Source organism: Gambusia affinis, linkage group LG01 (assembly GCF_019740435.1).
Source record: "Gambusia affinis linkage group LG01, SWU_Gaff_1.0, whole genome shotgun sequence".
NCBI lineage: Eukaryota > Metazoa > Chordata > Actinopteri > Cyprinodontiformes > Poeciliidae > Gambusia > Gambusia affinis.
Window position 1 is genome coordinate 9,565,933 of NC_057868.1, and position 15,225 is coordinate 9,581,157.

Sequence of the window (15,225 nt, forward strand, 5' to 3'; positions counted from 1 at the left end):
TCATTAGGTCAAAGGTTAATGCCATTGCACTGGCTTGCTGCGCAAGCCAGTGCCATAACCTGAGAGGAAAAGATAATATAGGCAGAGATTTTTGCAGCGCCTTACGGCGCTGCACTGACCTGACAGAGATATTGGGGCTTTTATTGGGAAATTTCCATTAAGCTTTATTTAAAATTGACACATTAATCCTGTGTGTAACAATGGTTTGTTAAAATATGTTATAAAATGCCCAAAACACAAGTAGTTCTAAACACCAGCTCCTTCCAGAGAGTTCTCCCATGTATCAGCTGCTGTGGCCTCATGTGTTCCGTTGCTATGGTAATGGATCAGCTGCTAACTGTCATGTCTGTGTGAGAGACAGAAAGGGGGGAAAAAAATTCTATCTTTGTGAGACACCCAGCCAATTAATATGGAAAAAGCACTCCGAACAAACCTTTGCCGTTCAGGAACCGTAATACATATTTGAAAACCGTTTGAAGCGTATGAGAGGGCTATTTGTGTTCTCTGATTGTACCGCAATTCATATTTTTACCTCATTCACAGTAATTGCAGTGATGAGACAAAAAATTGTGCAGAAAGGGCTCAGAAAATTTTCAGAAATACATGGAAGTGAATCTGGGAGAGCGTCAGTTACCCTGTCCCATAATTTCACTCTGAAGCACCTTGACAGAAAACCGTAAATGCTAGGAAAATATCGAACACATTTTACCGGAGCAGGCATGCGTATCAATGTCATGACCAAGTTTGATACCAATCGGGCGATATTTGTGGGCGTGACGGCGATTTCAAAATCGCTTTGGGGTCAAAAATCTGCTTAAATTCTCACTCTAAAAAAACGTCAGTTGGTGTCAGTTATGCTCATGCTTCGCAGTTGGAAATTTTGCTCGTTTTTCGCTTTTTAGCCATCGTAGTCCGATTCCTTATAAAAATAATAGCTCCAATGCCGGGCACGAGCCGCACGCTTTTGATACCACTTTTATGGTGGGCTCAAGATGCGAGCCGCATTAACGGTAACGGAAGAATAAAATATAATATACTAGAAAATTCCTGAAGAAATTTAAATGGGGCCTGCCAAAGTGTGCCCGTCGGTTTGGACCCAGCGTTCTGATGCTAAGAATTTGCATCAATGCTAAGCTAAGTTCAAAAATTCAAAAGAAGTATGTGGAGAATCACAAGAATGTTGACTAACATGGACTTGCACCATTCAGCATGAAAAACTAAATGAATCAGCTAAAATTAGCCAAAATGCTAATGTTAGCATGAAAGTTGTCAGTAGCATGTGGGGCATCACTAGCATGTTGTCTATATCTGACTTACACCATTCAGTATACGAAACATTGCTAATAAGTAAGAAAAACAGCTAATAGCTTATTTAAGATAAAATGTTAATGCTAATGAACTGCCTTGCTGCGCAAGGCAGTTCCCTAACCTGAGAGAGGTAGATAATGCAGGCTAATATTATTGCACCGCCTGCGGCGGTGCACTGACCTGGAGGGTATATTTAGGCTTTTATTTTGAAAAAAAATGTAACCTGAGAGAAACAGATAATGCAGAATCATATTATTGCACCGCCTGCGGCGGTGCCCTGACCCTAGATCATATTAAGGCTTTTATTTTGAAATTTGCAGAAAAATTCATTATAAATGCCCACACTAATCCAGTGTCTAAGAGTGCTTTGGATAAACCAGTCACGTCAAGCAAAAATGAGCAAATATATGATGTAAAAATTGCCAAGGCTTTTATTTTGAAATTTTCAGTGAGCATCATAAGAAATGGTCAAACTAATCCCATGAGTAACAGTGATTGTGTTGAATCGGTTCTATAATGCTCAAAACACAAGTAGTTCTAAAGGCCAGCTCAGTCCTCCTCTGTAGTAACTGACAGTTCCACCATGTTGTAGTTCTAACCTTCAGTCTTTGTAGTTCTAAAGAGCAGCTCAACTGTCATGAGAATGAAACACACAGGGAGAGATGGAATCCTAATAGTTTTAAGCAGTTACTTTTTCTGATCAAAGCAGGCCAAACATATGTTTACCTAAGTGTTGCCAATAGCATGTGGAGTATCATTTGAATGTTGTCAGTCATTTTAAATATACTGAATGGAGTAAATCAATTACAAAGTAAGAAAAATAGCTAATAGTTTATTTAAGGTAAAAGTCTTATCTTAATGAACAGCCTTGCTGCGCAAGGCTGTTCCCTAACCTGAGAGAAGAATATAAAGCATTCTAATATTATTGCATCGCCTTACGGCGATGCATTAACCTGAGGGCAATATGAAGGCTTTTATTTTGAAAAATAAACATAAGCTTCATATTAAATGCCCACACTATGGCGTTTTGGTTGTCCTATTTAATATCATTAGGTCAAAGGTTAATGCCATTGCACTGACTTGCTGCGCAAGCCAGTGCCATAACCTCAGAGGAAAAGATTATATAGGCAGAGATTTTTGCAGCGCCTTACGGCGCTGCACTCACCTGACAGAGATATTGGGGCTTTTATTGGGAAATTTCCATTAAGCTTTATTTAAAATTGACACATTAATCCTGTGTGTAACAATGGTTTGTTAAAATCAGTTATAAAATGCCCAAAACACAAGTAGTTCTAAAGGCCAGCTCCTTCCAGAGAGTTCTCCCATAAATCAGCTGCTCTGACCTCATGTGTTCCGTTGCTATGGTAATGGATCAGCTGCCAACTGTCATGTCTGTGTGAGACAGAAAGGGGGGAAAAAAATTCTATCTTTGTGAGACACCCAGCCAATTAATATGGAAAAAGCACTCCGAACAAACCTTTGCCGTTCAGGAACCGTAATACATATTCGAAAACCGTTTGAAGCGTATGAGAGGGCTATTTGTCGTCTCCGATAGTACCGCAATTCATATTTTCACCTCATTCACAGTAATTGCAGTGATGAGACAAAAAATAGTGTTTGCAGGGCTCAGAAAATGTTCAGAAATACATGGAAGTGAACCTGGGAGAGCGTCAGTTACCCTGTCCCATGATTTCACTCTGAAGCACCTTGACAGAAAACCGTAAATGCTAGAGAAAAATCGAACACATTTTACCGGAGCAGGCATGCGTATCAATGTCATGACCGAGTTTGATACCAATCGGGCGATATTTGTGGGCGTGACGGCGATTTCAAAATTGCTTTGGGTTCAGAAATCTGCTTAAATTCTCACTCTACTGGAGCGTCAGTTGGTTTCAGTTATGCTCTGCGTTTCGGCAGTTGGAAATTTTGCTCGTTTTTCGCTTTTTACGTCGCCATCGTAAGTCCGATTCCTTATAAAAGTAATAGCTCCAATGCCGGGATCGAGCCGCACGTTTTGATACCACTTTTGTGGGTGGGCTCGAAGCGGTACGAGCCGCATTAACGGTAACGGAAGAATAATAAATAATATATACTAGAAAATTCCTGAAGAAATTTAACTGGGGCCTGCCAAAGTGTGCCCGTCGGTTTGGACCCAGCGTTCTGATGCTAAGAATTAGCATCAATGCTAAAGAAAGCTGCAATGTAATCAATACAATCACAAGAATGTTAAGTAAACTGGACATGCACCATTCAGTATGATAAAGTAAGTGTATTAGCTAAAATGAGCAAAAATGCTAATGTTAGCGTGAATGCTCTCAGTAGCATGTGGGATATTATTAGAATGTTCTCTGTAATTTACTTAATTCCTTCAGTATACTAAACATGGCAGATAAGTAAGAAAAATAGGTAATAGCTTATTCAAGCTAAAAGGCTAATGCTAATGAACTGCCTTGCTGCGCAAGGCAGTTCCCTAACCTCGGATAAACAGATAATGCAGAATGATATCACTGCACCGCCTCCGGCGGTGCACTGTCCAGAGGGGCATATTGAGGCTTTTATTTTGAAATTTGCAGTAAGCTTCATATTAAATGCCCACACTAATCCAATGTGTAAGAGTGCTTTGGATAAACCAGTCACATAAAGCCAAAAAGAGCAATTACATGATGTAAAAATTCCCAAGGCTTTTATTTTGAAATTTTTGTTAAGCTTCATTTGAAAGGGTCAAAGTCATCCCATGTGTAACAGTCATTGGATTAAATCAGTCATATAACGCTCAAAAAAGCAATGACCTGATGTAAAAATTTTCAAGGGCTTTTATTTTGAAATTTTCAGTAAGCTTCATTTCAAAGGGCTAGACTCATCCCATGTGTAACAGTGACAGGGTTAAATTAGTTATATACAGCCCATAGCAGCAAGTTTTTCTAAAGGCCAGCTCAGTCCTCCTCTGTTTTAACTGAACTAGTAGTTAGAACTACAGTGATGCGTATTTGTAGTCCTCAGCAGCTCTCCCTGCTCTGGGTTCCGTTGCCATGGTAAATAATCCTCTCTGCCAGCTGTGAGTGAGACATCCAGGGGGAGACAATTCTCTGTTTGAGCCAGCCAGTTTGACTAAAAAAAGCATTGCAAACAACTGTTTCCCGTTCGGGAACCGTAATACATATTCGAAAACCGTTTGAAGCATATGAGAGGGCTATTTGTCGTCTCACATAGTCCCGCCATTCATATCTCTACCTCACTCACAGTATTAACAGCGATGAGATAAAAAAAGTGTGTGCCAAGGTCTGTAATTTTCAGAAATACATGGAAGTGAATCAGTGAGATCTGTCTGCTACCCTGGCGCATGACTTTGCTCTGAAGCACCTGGAGAGAAAACTGTAAGTGCTAGATAATTTTTGAAAACATTTGACCGGAGCAGGCACGCGCGATCAATGTCATGACCAAGTTTGATACCAATCATGCAATATTTGTGAGCGTGAGGGCGAGTTAAAAAATGATTTGGGGTCAAAATGTCGCTCTGACTCTCACTCTAGAGGAGCAGCCTTCACACTCTGATTTTTCCAAAAATCAAAAACTTTGGGTCGCTTAGAAAGAAGTTGTGGACAAACCATAATACATATTGACGTGCTGTCTTCACTTTAAAAGAGATCACGGACGTATCTACAAAATGAAGTTTGAATGGCGTTTCTACATAAGGTTATGACGACACAGAAAATCCTCAAAAATAGGGTATTTTCAGGATTTACTGGTTGCCTCGTCCCCTTGACGACGAGAGATGCAGCTGGTGAGCTCGTTAGTGATTTTGGGGTCGTTTTTTGCTTTTTACGTCGCCATGGTAACTCCAAATCCCACCAAAAGTAATAGCTCCAATGCCGGGTTCGAGCCGCACGTTTTGATACCACTTTTGTGGGTGGGCTCGCAGCGGTACGAGCCGCATTAACGGTAACGGAAGAATAAAATATAATATATAAATAAAGAGACATTCTATTGGGTGTAGAACAATAGGTGCCTGCCATGCAATGCATGGAGGCAGTGACTGACTTGCTTCGCAAGTCAGTCACTGCTCTCCTTATGCATTGCTATGGGCAGGCCCCAATAATACTTAAAGAGACATTCTATTGGGTGTAGAACAATAGGTGCCTGCCATGCAATGCATGGAGGCAGTGACTGACTTGCTTCGCAAGTCAGTCACTGCTCTCCTTATGCATTGCTATGGGCAGGCCCCAATTAAAGAAACATTCTATTGGGTGTAGAACAATAGGTGCCTGCCATGCAATGCATGGAGGCAGTGACTGACTTGCTTCGCAAGTCAGTCACTGCTCTCCTTATGCATTGCTATGGGCAGGCCCCAATAATACGTATTAAAGAAACATTCTATTGGGTGTAGAACAATAGGTGCCTGCCATGCAATGCATGGAGGCAGTGACTGACTTGCTTCGCAAGTCAGTCACTGCTCTCCTTATGCATTGCTATGGGCAGGCCCCAATAAGATAAATAAATAACCACCCTGCACCTGCTTTGAAGGACCTAATTTTGAAGGACCTTCCACCACTGTCGATTACAGGTTATGATCTGTCACTTTTTGTTGCAAATGTCTGAAATACACAGATCTACATTTTTTTTGACTTTACATTGAATATCCTAATTTTAACATTGTAAATTTCTGCTTTTAATCATGAAACATGGTAATTTTTCTCGCAAATGTATAGCTTATTGTCATCCGAGAATATCCAAGTTGTCTTGTAAAATGTGTGAAATTAAGCTTAACATTTATTTTTTACACCTCCATGGCCATTTTTTTTTAACTCATCTGCAATAGCTCTAATAATGCTCTGCTGCAGACTTGTGCTGTGCAGCAACAGAAAGATGAAATCCACATCTGTTCTGTCCAGATGCACTGAGAACATTTTTCCACATCTCTCCACACATGATTGATCTAAATGTAAATTTTTACTGTGCTAATACAATGGCCAAACAATGTGTTAAGTACCTCTAGATGAATTCTAATTTCCATTTCAATGGTCATTTGCCACATTTTTTTTAACCTTTTCAATAGGGATCCATTTTAGAAAACCAAACATATACGTAATCTTAAATTTTCCAAAAATTTCCTAAAATTTGTGCAATAAAATATATTTCATTTTGATTGTAAACTGTGTTTACCGTGCCAAATCTTGTTTAGTCCACCAAAAATGTTTATAGTCAGAGAAAGACCTTTGTTCTTTGTGACTGATGATTGATTTTCAGTTTACTGGAGACCAGACTTATTGAAATTGCCTGATATTTCAGGTGGTTCTGGACGCCAAACAAGGAATCGAAAGAACCCCTCTACAGATTGTCCACCATACCTAAAGTTGTAGATTACTAATTAATGTTAGTAAGTGTTCCAACCAACTTGAAAAATTTTTATTATATTACTTCAGTGACAACTATCATTTCTAAAGATGGTGCATTTTTCATTGAAGAAATGTACAAGTCACTGTACTAAAATTAAAGGGTAGATGTGAGTTTATGTTCCTGAAACAAAAATGTGTCAATCTCAAGTCTGATTTACACATCTTAATCATGGGTGCCAATAAATATGCCTAAACTACAACTCATTTACACTTTTCTTCTGTTTTGGTTATTACTGCAAAATAAGCTTTTTGGTAACTGCAGTGCTTCTGATATCTTTTAAGCTATTCTTCTGTGGTATCGCAGATGTATTTATTTTACCAGGTACATTATGGCAGGTGACCAGTTACATATTTTGGATGTGAATATCAGTGATCAGGGGAGGTATACCTGCATTGCTCGAACAAGTCTTGATGAGGATACTGCAACTGCCTTTCTGACTGTACTGGGTATGATACCATATTTTAAATTCCTTAAATTTCTAACATTGAATTAAAATTTTAGGTTTCTGTGCTGATTTTACGGCTTATTCCCAGATACTCCTGATGCTCCTATGAGTTTAAAGATATCGGATCAGGAATCAAGGAATGTAACTCTGTCCTGGATACCAGGGAGTGATCACAGCAGCTCCGTGAGAGGTAAATCTTTAAACGGAATGAAGCAGAGCATCTGAAGTCGGGTATAGGGGAAGGAGTGGGAGTTTTGCTGAATAATTTAATACTTAGCAACATTTTACCCAGAGATCATCAGCAGCTGCTCATGTAGCCTTACTTTTCCCAATTCTGTTTGGTATTACATTTTAGGTCACATGGTGATGTCATCAATAAATAATTATGAGACAATTAGGCTTTTATAAATATTCTGTCCTCTTAAAATGATTTTGAACAGATCCAAAATCAGCATTTTCCTTGCTACAAACATGTTCTTAAACACATATAATGAGCAAAACACATTTTAGATCTTTCAAAAGGAAGAACAGAAGATGGTAGCACATGTGCATATTTCACACTTGAGCGCATTAACTGGGAACCCATCTGTTGCATACAGCAAAATATTAAAAACCACACTTTGAATATATTATCAACATTGTCCTTGTAAAATTCAGATTCAAAAAATACTCTAACTCCTAAGGGAAGTTAAATGTTATTGTAACTTATATTAATTCAAATCCTTCAGAGAGTTATTGCAGAGAGTAACGGCTGGTGGCAGGAAAGATATCTTGTTGGGGTCTGTGCTGCAGTGAATTTGAAGAAGCCTCTGACTGAAGGCACTCTGTTCTAGAGGGGATGGTTAGGCTGGTCCATAATATTCTTGAATTTATAAAGAATCCTTCTTTGCATCTTCATCTCCAGAGGTTCCACAGTCTGACCCCAGAACAGAACCAGCCTTCTTTATCAGGCTGTTGGGCCTTTTAATGTCCCTGGCTCTGATGCTGCTGCCCCAACAGATGAGTTGAAGCAGAAGAGTTGAAGCTCTCTACAACAGATTTATGGAAGATCTGCAGCATCTTGCTGCAAACCTTGAAAGATCTTAACTTCCTTAAGAAGTACTTCCTGCTTTGTCCCTTCTTATAGACGGCTTCACTATTGCTTCTCCAGTCCAATCAGTGTTCAGCACTGAGATATTTATATTCCTCAACCACCTCCACTTCTTCTCTCATGACAGAAACAGAAATAGGGTTTGATCTAATCCTGTTTCTCCTGAAATTGGCAATCATCTCCTTTGTTTTGTTGACATTGTAAAGGAGACAATTGTTCCCACGCCCTGCCACAAAGCGGTCCACCAGCTCTCTGTACTCAGATTTTTGTCCATCTGTTACACCTGACAACTGCAGAGTCATCTGAGTGCTCCTGTAAATGGCAGAAGTAATCCACAAAGTGTTTTCATGCTCCCCACTTTATGGAAAGTTAATATGAAGATATTTTTGTGCCAGCATATTTCTTTCAAGCACATAACAAGTTTTTGCATGAATGTCTCATTAAGCAAACATGTCATTCTGCTGCTTGTCACACAATCAGTTGCACATTTGGTCTCTGATTAAAGTGCGTTGTGCAAAGAAAAAACATTTTATCCAACAAATTATTAAAAACATTAACCGCTTGCAGAATGTTGATGCAAATTTTCCTCAGACTTTTGCTTTAGATTTTAATAAAATACTGATGGTATTTACATAATAATGCCTGTATTTGTTTTATAATTCAAAATTGTCTCGGGCAGTAAGAAATAAATACCAAAACTGAGAATTTGCCCTTATTCTCTATTGACAATCACACAGCAACCTTTACCCTTTTAGCCATATGACGCAGGGTGATACTCACTCTACTGACTGAAAAAGCAAATAAATAAAGCAAGGAAAAAAAGAATAAAAGTTTCTCCCACACCGTTGTACTCTAAATAGAGTCTCCACTGACAACAACTTAGCTTAAGAGAACTCCGACAGATAAAATGACTCAGAATATGAAATCATTATTTTTAGCTTTTCACAGAATTTCAGATTTTTATTGGGAGCTTGTTACTGCAGTGGTATATTTTGATAAAAAAATATATATATATATAGTTTAACAGCAAGCTGGCTTATTATGTAAAATGTGTCAACCACTGTTGGAGGGGTTTTTATATGTAATGGGAAAATAATGCTTTTGTTAATGTTTCTAAATGTTTTCTGTTTTCTTCTTCCTTTTTTTATTCTTTTCAAAAGACAGAACATTTCAAGCCTTTTGACTGTCAATGGAGTCTAAATAAAAATCTTTAACAAGTGAAGGTTGGAAACAGCTATACAAATAAAACCCAGCAGAAAAGCTTGTTTCTCATTAATGCTTTCAGAAAGGGCTAATTTAGTTTTGAAAATTACAGGGATGATAAGAATTTAAATGGGCAAATCTTTCTCGCAGACTTTCAAAATTAGTAGGTCTGATATGTTTCCTAATGGATGATAAAAAGTATTCTCAGCTGTCTTAAGAGGAATAAAATCTTATTGTTTGTTTCTTTTCTTCTAATTCTCAACTTGCTCCTGAGGTATTTTTTTTTTCTTATTCAACATTTTGTTTTCTTTAATAGCATAATATAAGCCCTTTTTTTCCCAGCTCTTTCCTTACGTTTCATATCATTTGACTGTTTTGTGTTAAATGTAAAGAGAGACCAAAGTGGTTCTGATTTATGTCATATTCAACAAGCAGCATAAGGTGTTCTGCTTGTCTGATTCATGTTTCCAATCATTATTTTGGTTTCTGTTAGAAATTTCTGTCGGCGTCCTGATTTGAGGCCAAATTAAAGGGTTATTTCACAAATTTTAATGAGTCCTTGCTGCAATTGACCATCTCTAGTTCCAAATCTTACAATTTTAAGACTGCTCATTCCTGAAATTAATAATTTCACATTAACATATTTCAAGAAATTGCAAAACTTTTGCAAAACCACAAAAATCTTTTATCTTCTAATGTTTTTGCTTAGTGTCTTCTCAATACACAATGTCAATGTTTGGGGCTTTTTGAAGAAAGAGCTACACTGAAGTTGTGTGTGTGTGTTTTGTGTTTTGAATGGGGCAGAAGCCTTGTTGGTTTGCTCAGCTTACCATTCATTCAAGAACCACCTCTGATGTCGACTTATTTCTAAACACATTGCTGCCACCTGTTTAGCAATGAAAATTAGAACTTGTATATATGTGTGTGGTTTTGGATTAACCAGATCATCATCTTCTCATAAGAAGATGATGACAGGTGCTATTTCTTTGGTTTGGAAAATTAGATTAACACTGTGGAGTTCATAAAAACAATAGTTGCACATTAAATAGACCCAGACAGACTGTCTTTAATCATGCTGTTCTTAATAAGCTGCACAGAAAGGGCACCCAGCTCTAAGTGATTATTTTTGAGCTTCTGACTGGAACGAACTGTCTCTGTTTCTCTGTTAATAACAGTTATAGTTTTAACTGAGACCATCCATTATTTGTTTTGTTTCAGTAGTAAGGCACTGATTAAATATGTCTGATCCTCACTCATCTGTTGTACAGAATTTGTGGTGGAGTACGAGGAGAGCCACTGGGAGCCTGGAAGGTGGAAGGAGCTGCAGAAAGTCGCCGGTAACCAGGCAACGGCTGAGCTCTTTCTTCACGGAGACCTTAACTATCAGTTCAGAGTTTATGCTGTTAATGCCATTGGGCCTGGACCACCTAGTGAGCCCACAGAGAGACTCAAAACACCCCCTGCTGGTATGATTCCTCTATTTTATTAGCATGTTTTGGTGAGGTTATCTGTGGGTTGAGAAAGCGTCCGACTTTGAACCTTTCTTTCCTAAGGTATCAGCCTAAACATCAGCCTGCAGCTATATGACTTTGTACCAGTCAGGGGAGAGAAAAGCCACATGTAACTGTAGCTCTGAAAGCAATATTTAGAGCAAGATAAAATATCTCCATCATTAAATATAAATTCTTGCCTTTCGGGTTAGTGTAATTCCAATAAATTACTGCAGACATAAATAAGGATGTCAACCACTGATCCTCTTCTTTGCAACAGCATGATTATTCACCCTATTTCTCTCCTTGAAGCACCTGACAGAAACCCGGAAAACATCAGAATTCATGGCCACCTTCCCCATGAAATGGACATCAGCTGGGACGTAAGAGGGGTTTTTTTTATGTTAATGTCTCATTTTAATAATAATAATAAAAACCTTTCTAAGATTCTAGAGTTCTAATGCAAGCGCATCTTAATAAATTAGAATATCATTGAAACATTTAAATAATAAAAGTGAAACTCATTTATTTTGATTTGTTACATGGACAGTGATCTGTTAAAAGTGTTTCTTTCTGTTACTTTTGTTGGTGGCTGTTTGCAGATAATGAAAAGCCAAAATTCAGTTTCTCTGAAAGCTAGAACGTCATTTAGTTCATATCCAGGACAAAGTCTACAGCTGTCGCACCCCTTGTGTTAAACAAGTCTTAAACAAGTGACTACATCAAAAGTCTTTCCTTGGCAAAGGAGAGAAAGGACTGGACTTCTTGTTCAGTGGTCTAAAGTCGTCTTTTCAGATGGGAGTAAATGTAGTTTTTCATTAAATTAGGGCTTGATTTTATTAATAAGCATTAATGAGCCAGGATACAACAATACCTGCTTGGTGCATTGTGTCAATATTCCTGATTGGCCTGAAAATTGGCTTGACCACAGAGTATGGTAACTATCTTTATTTCATTTTCCCCCTTTTATTTTATAGCCACTGTTACCTATTGAGTTCAATGGCCCAGGACTTGAGTATAAGATCTCCTACAGAAAACTGGAGGTGGAAGATAAATGGCAGGAGCACCTGATCACAAGACCCTCCTTTATCGTCAGGAACACATCCACCTTTGCACCGTACGAGATCAAAATCCAGAGCAGGAATAGCCTCGGCTGGGGTCCAGAACCAAGACCCATAACCGGTTACTCCGGAGAAGATAGTGAGTCCTATGATCTTGTCAGCTCAATTGATGTGATTTCTAATGTTTGATAACTTAATAAGCCCTGAAGCCTAAGTTTTCACACCAGCCTATTGTTGTTCTCATTCTTTATTTTGAACTTCCTGTGCTATCTTTTCTATCTGCTTCCTCAGTTGTCTTTTGGCACTGTCTCCAGGAAAATGTGTCAGGTTAAGTTCTTTTCTTATTTTCCCCCTTTACTCAAAGGTTTTTACCATGTGCAGTTGTGACTTCTCCTCCCCTCTGACCTTTCTGACAAATACAAGAGAAACACTATTGTTATTTCTAGCAGGTGGCAGATAACCTTTGTATAAGAGAAGAAAGTCAAATTTCCACCTCTGACTCAGAAACTCCGGGAGAATTGACAGAACAAAAAACACGATGGCCTGTTGAGGGCTTTCAACCATTCCCTAACATCTGCACCACTTTTATTAAATTTTTTAGAAACTGCAGTAATAGGATTTAGAATTATTTAGCTTTGAATGCAACTTTAGTTGGTATCAAGTTGAATATATTTTTTTGATTGTTGTTTTATTGAATGCACATTTTTATGTGTGACTCTAACCAGAGTTACAGTAGCTCTACACTACACACTCCAAAAAAAAGACCTTTGAAATGTTTTTCCACAATACTAATTTTATTATAATTTAGTTTACCAACTGCATGATTATTTACCCAAATTAATTGGGTTTTCTGTTAACCCAATTTTTTTTTTAAATCCTTATTTCTAACATCTCTGTGAGAACAAAAGTCTTTTAACATTTTCTTACATGACATCTATGCACATTTGATGTTATTTTAAATTTGATGTTGAAATCATTTACTTAATCTTAATTCATTTTGTTTTATGTTGAATTTGTTAGATTAAATTTTTAGATACCTTGTAGTGTCAAAATCACTATATATTTGTAACTTTTTTTTTTTTTTTACTTCCTTTTAAGTTCCGACAGCAGCACCACACAATGTAGCAGTGGAGGTGATCAACACCACCGTTCTCAGAGTCAGCTGGAGCCCAGTTCTCCCAGCCACCGTGCGAGGTCATTTAGGAGGCTACAATGTAAGTTTATCGGTTTTATTTATCTTCTGCCTATTTTTAGTTTGCAACTGAAATTAAGTTTCAGTCATGATTACTATTGAGAAAAGGCTGTTGTAGCAAAAGTTATTTTTTTGTACCTTTTCAGAAAAACTTTAAATGTAGGTTATAGTACAATAAATGTTAACACAAGAGTAAATAACTGCTTGGTGTATATACAATTACAACAGTAATTGTATATACACCTCATTGTATATTCAAATGAGGAAGAGACAATATTACACCTTACTTTAAAGATAAATAAAGATTTGAATTTGCCTTTTCTTGTGGTTATCAACTTTTTCTCAGTCTGTGTTCTTGTAACACTTTCTTTCTTGCTCAGATTTTGAGGTTCTTGCACCTGACGTCTTTACAATGTTTCAAATATACAGCATATAATAAACAGTTGATGTACATTTTATTTAGTAAAGGAATTTATTTTATCGTTGTATTCACAAGCCCTTAAGAAACATGCTCTTGGTAGTGTAGGACTAGAGATTGGTGGGTTACAAAAGATTGTTTTCAAAGACACTGTTTCATTATCCAAACTATTTCTCTGCACTTCTTATTCTTTACATCTTTCATCTCTCAGGTCAACTGGAAGAGAATGAAAAGCTTCCTAAATCCTGACAAGATTTTAGAGGAGTATAACTCCAAGTCTTTCCCTGGAAACAGGACCCATGTCATTGTGCCAGGATTTGAACCTTTCTCTGAGTACAGACTCACAGTGAACGTTTTTAACAAGAAGGGAAAAGGACCAAAGAGTGATCCAGTCAACTTTTATACTCCAGAGGGCGGTAAGTTAGCACAGCCATGCAGCAAGTCATTCAAGCTCCTTTTGCATTCACATAGATAATATTTGACTGATATTTTCCTTTAGATTCTTTTTACTACCTTGCTCAAACCAAAAAGTTTATATACGCTACAATTTCCAATCATTTAAAACATTTTGGGGAATTTGATTTTGCCGTGGATGCATTTTAAGACACAGGTGCATTCTTGAGTGGCATGATGAAACTATTAATCAAAATCAAGGGGAGAAAATTGAACAAGTTTGATTCATTCTTGGGTACATTTTCCAGCATTTTGGAGGTACTCTGTTTATTTGTTCGAACAATTCAAGTATGTACACCTTGGAAATGTTGAGCCATAATGCTGTGGAGAAAGAAGTCGGTTTATGTGTTTCAGAGATGAACATGCTTTGGCCTAAAATCAATCCCAAAATTAAAGTCAAAGCTGAATTACCCGAAGATGAAACTGTCAGTGAAACAAAAGGCCACTCAGTAAGGAAGAAGCCACTACTCCAAAAGCAATATTATAGGCTACATCACGCTTAGCACATTTGCTCAGAGATAAAGACCTTAATTTCTGCTATGGTAAAACTAACAGTGATATGTTTGGCCTTAAAGACCATTGTTGGATTTAGAAGAGTAAGGGATAAAGCTTGCAAACACCATCTGAACAGCGACTTACGGTGATGGCAGCATCATGTTGTGCTTGTGTCTTCTAAGATAGAGAGCCCCAATATCTCCAGTCACAGTTTGCAGGTGAAGAATCAAGTATTTAGTTGTTAGACCAGCCATCCTCTGTCAGCATCTGTGTGGTTATTAGTGATACAACAGGTCTGAACTAAATTGAAGAGAAACAAGCCACAGAATAATAATAATAACATTTTTGGTTTGTTGTACAAAACTCTTCCCATTTGCTATTTTTTCACAATTTAAATATCTGCCACAAGAAAAAGAAATAATGCTTGAAATAACATCTTACAAGAAAAACAAACTTTCACAGAAGTCTCACAGCAAGAGAATAAATCAACACCTTTATAAATAATGTATCATGAATATGAATGTGTGCAAACAATGCGACACAAGGGAAGTAGTTCAAACACAGAACACCAGTCGTAAACAAGTTCCCAGTCAGTGCTACTGGCTGCCCAGACCAAATCTAGGCAAGTATGTCCATGAATTCACTCTTGTTGACAGTAAGATCCATATGGTTGCAG

At 37.7% G+C, this 15,225-nt stretch overlaps 1 protein-coding gene across 2 annotated transcripts in view; it reads left to right on the top strand.

Annotated features, from left to right (window-relative positions):
• The first annotated feature begins 5,766 nt into the window (after nucleotides 1-5,766).
• The window catches only part of LOC122834700 (neural cell adhesion molecule L1-like protein), a 33,212-nt gene continuing 23,753 nt past the window's right edge, over nucleotides 5,767-15,225 (top strand). Inside the window, exons 1-7 of one of the 2 annotated variants that reach the window (XM_044123384.1) lie at nucleotides 5,767-7,148; nucleotides 7,236-7,337; nucleotides 10,709-10,906; nucleotides 11,243-11,313; nucleotides 11,908-12,130; nucleotides 13,090-13,205; nucleotides 13,813-14,017. In XM_044123384.1, coding sequence (XP_043979319.1) covers nucleotides 7,031-7,148; nucleotides 7,236-7,337; nucleotides 10,709-10,906; nucleotides 11,243-11,313; nucleotides 11,908-12,130; nucleotides 13,090-13,205; nucleotides 13,813-14,017 — 1,033 coding nt within the window. In that variant the 5' untranslated portion in view covers nucleotides 5,767-7,030. The remainder of the gene's footprint in view (nucleotides 7,149-7,235; nucleotides 7,338-10,708; nucleotides 10,907-11,242; nucleotides 11,314-11,907; nucleotides 12,131-13,089; nucleotides 13,206-13,812; nucleotides 14,018-15,225) is intronic. The other variant, XM_044123392.1, reaches the window with a different exon arrangement.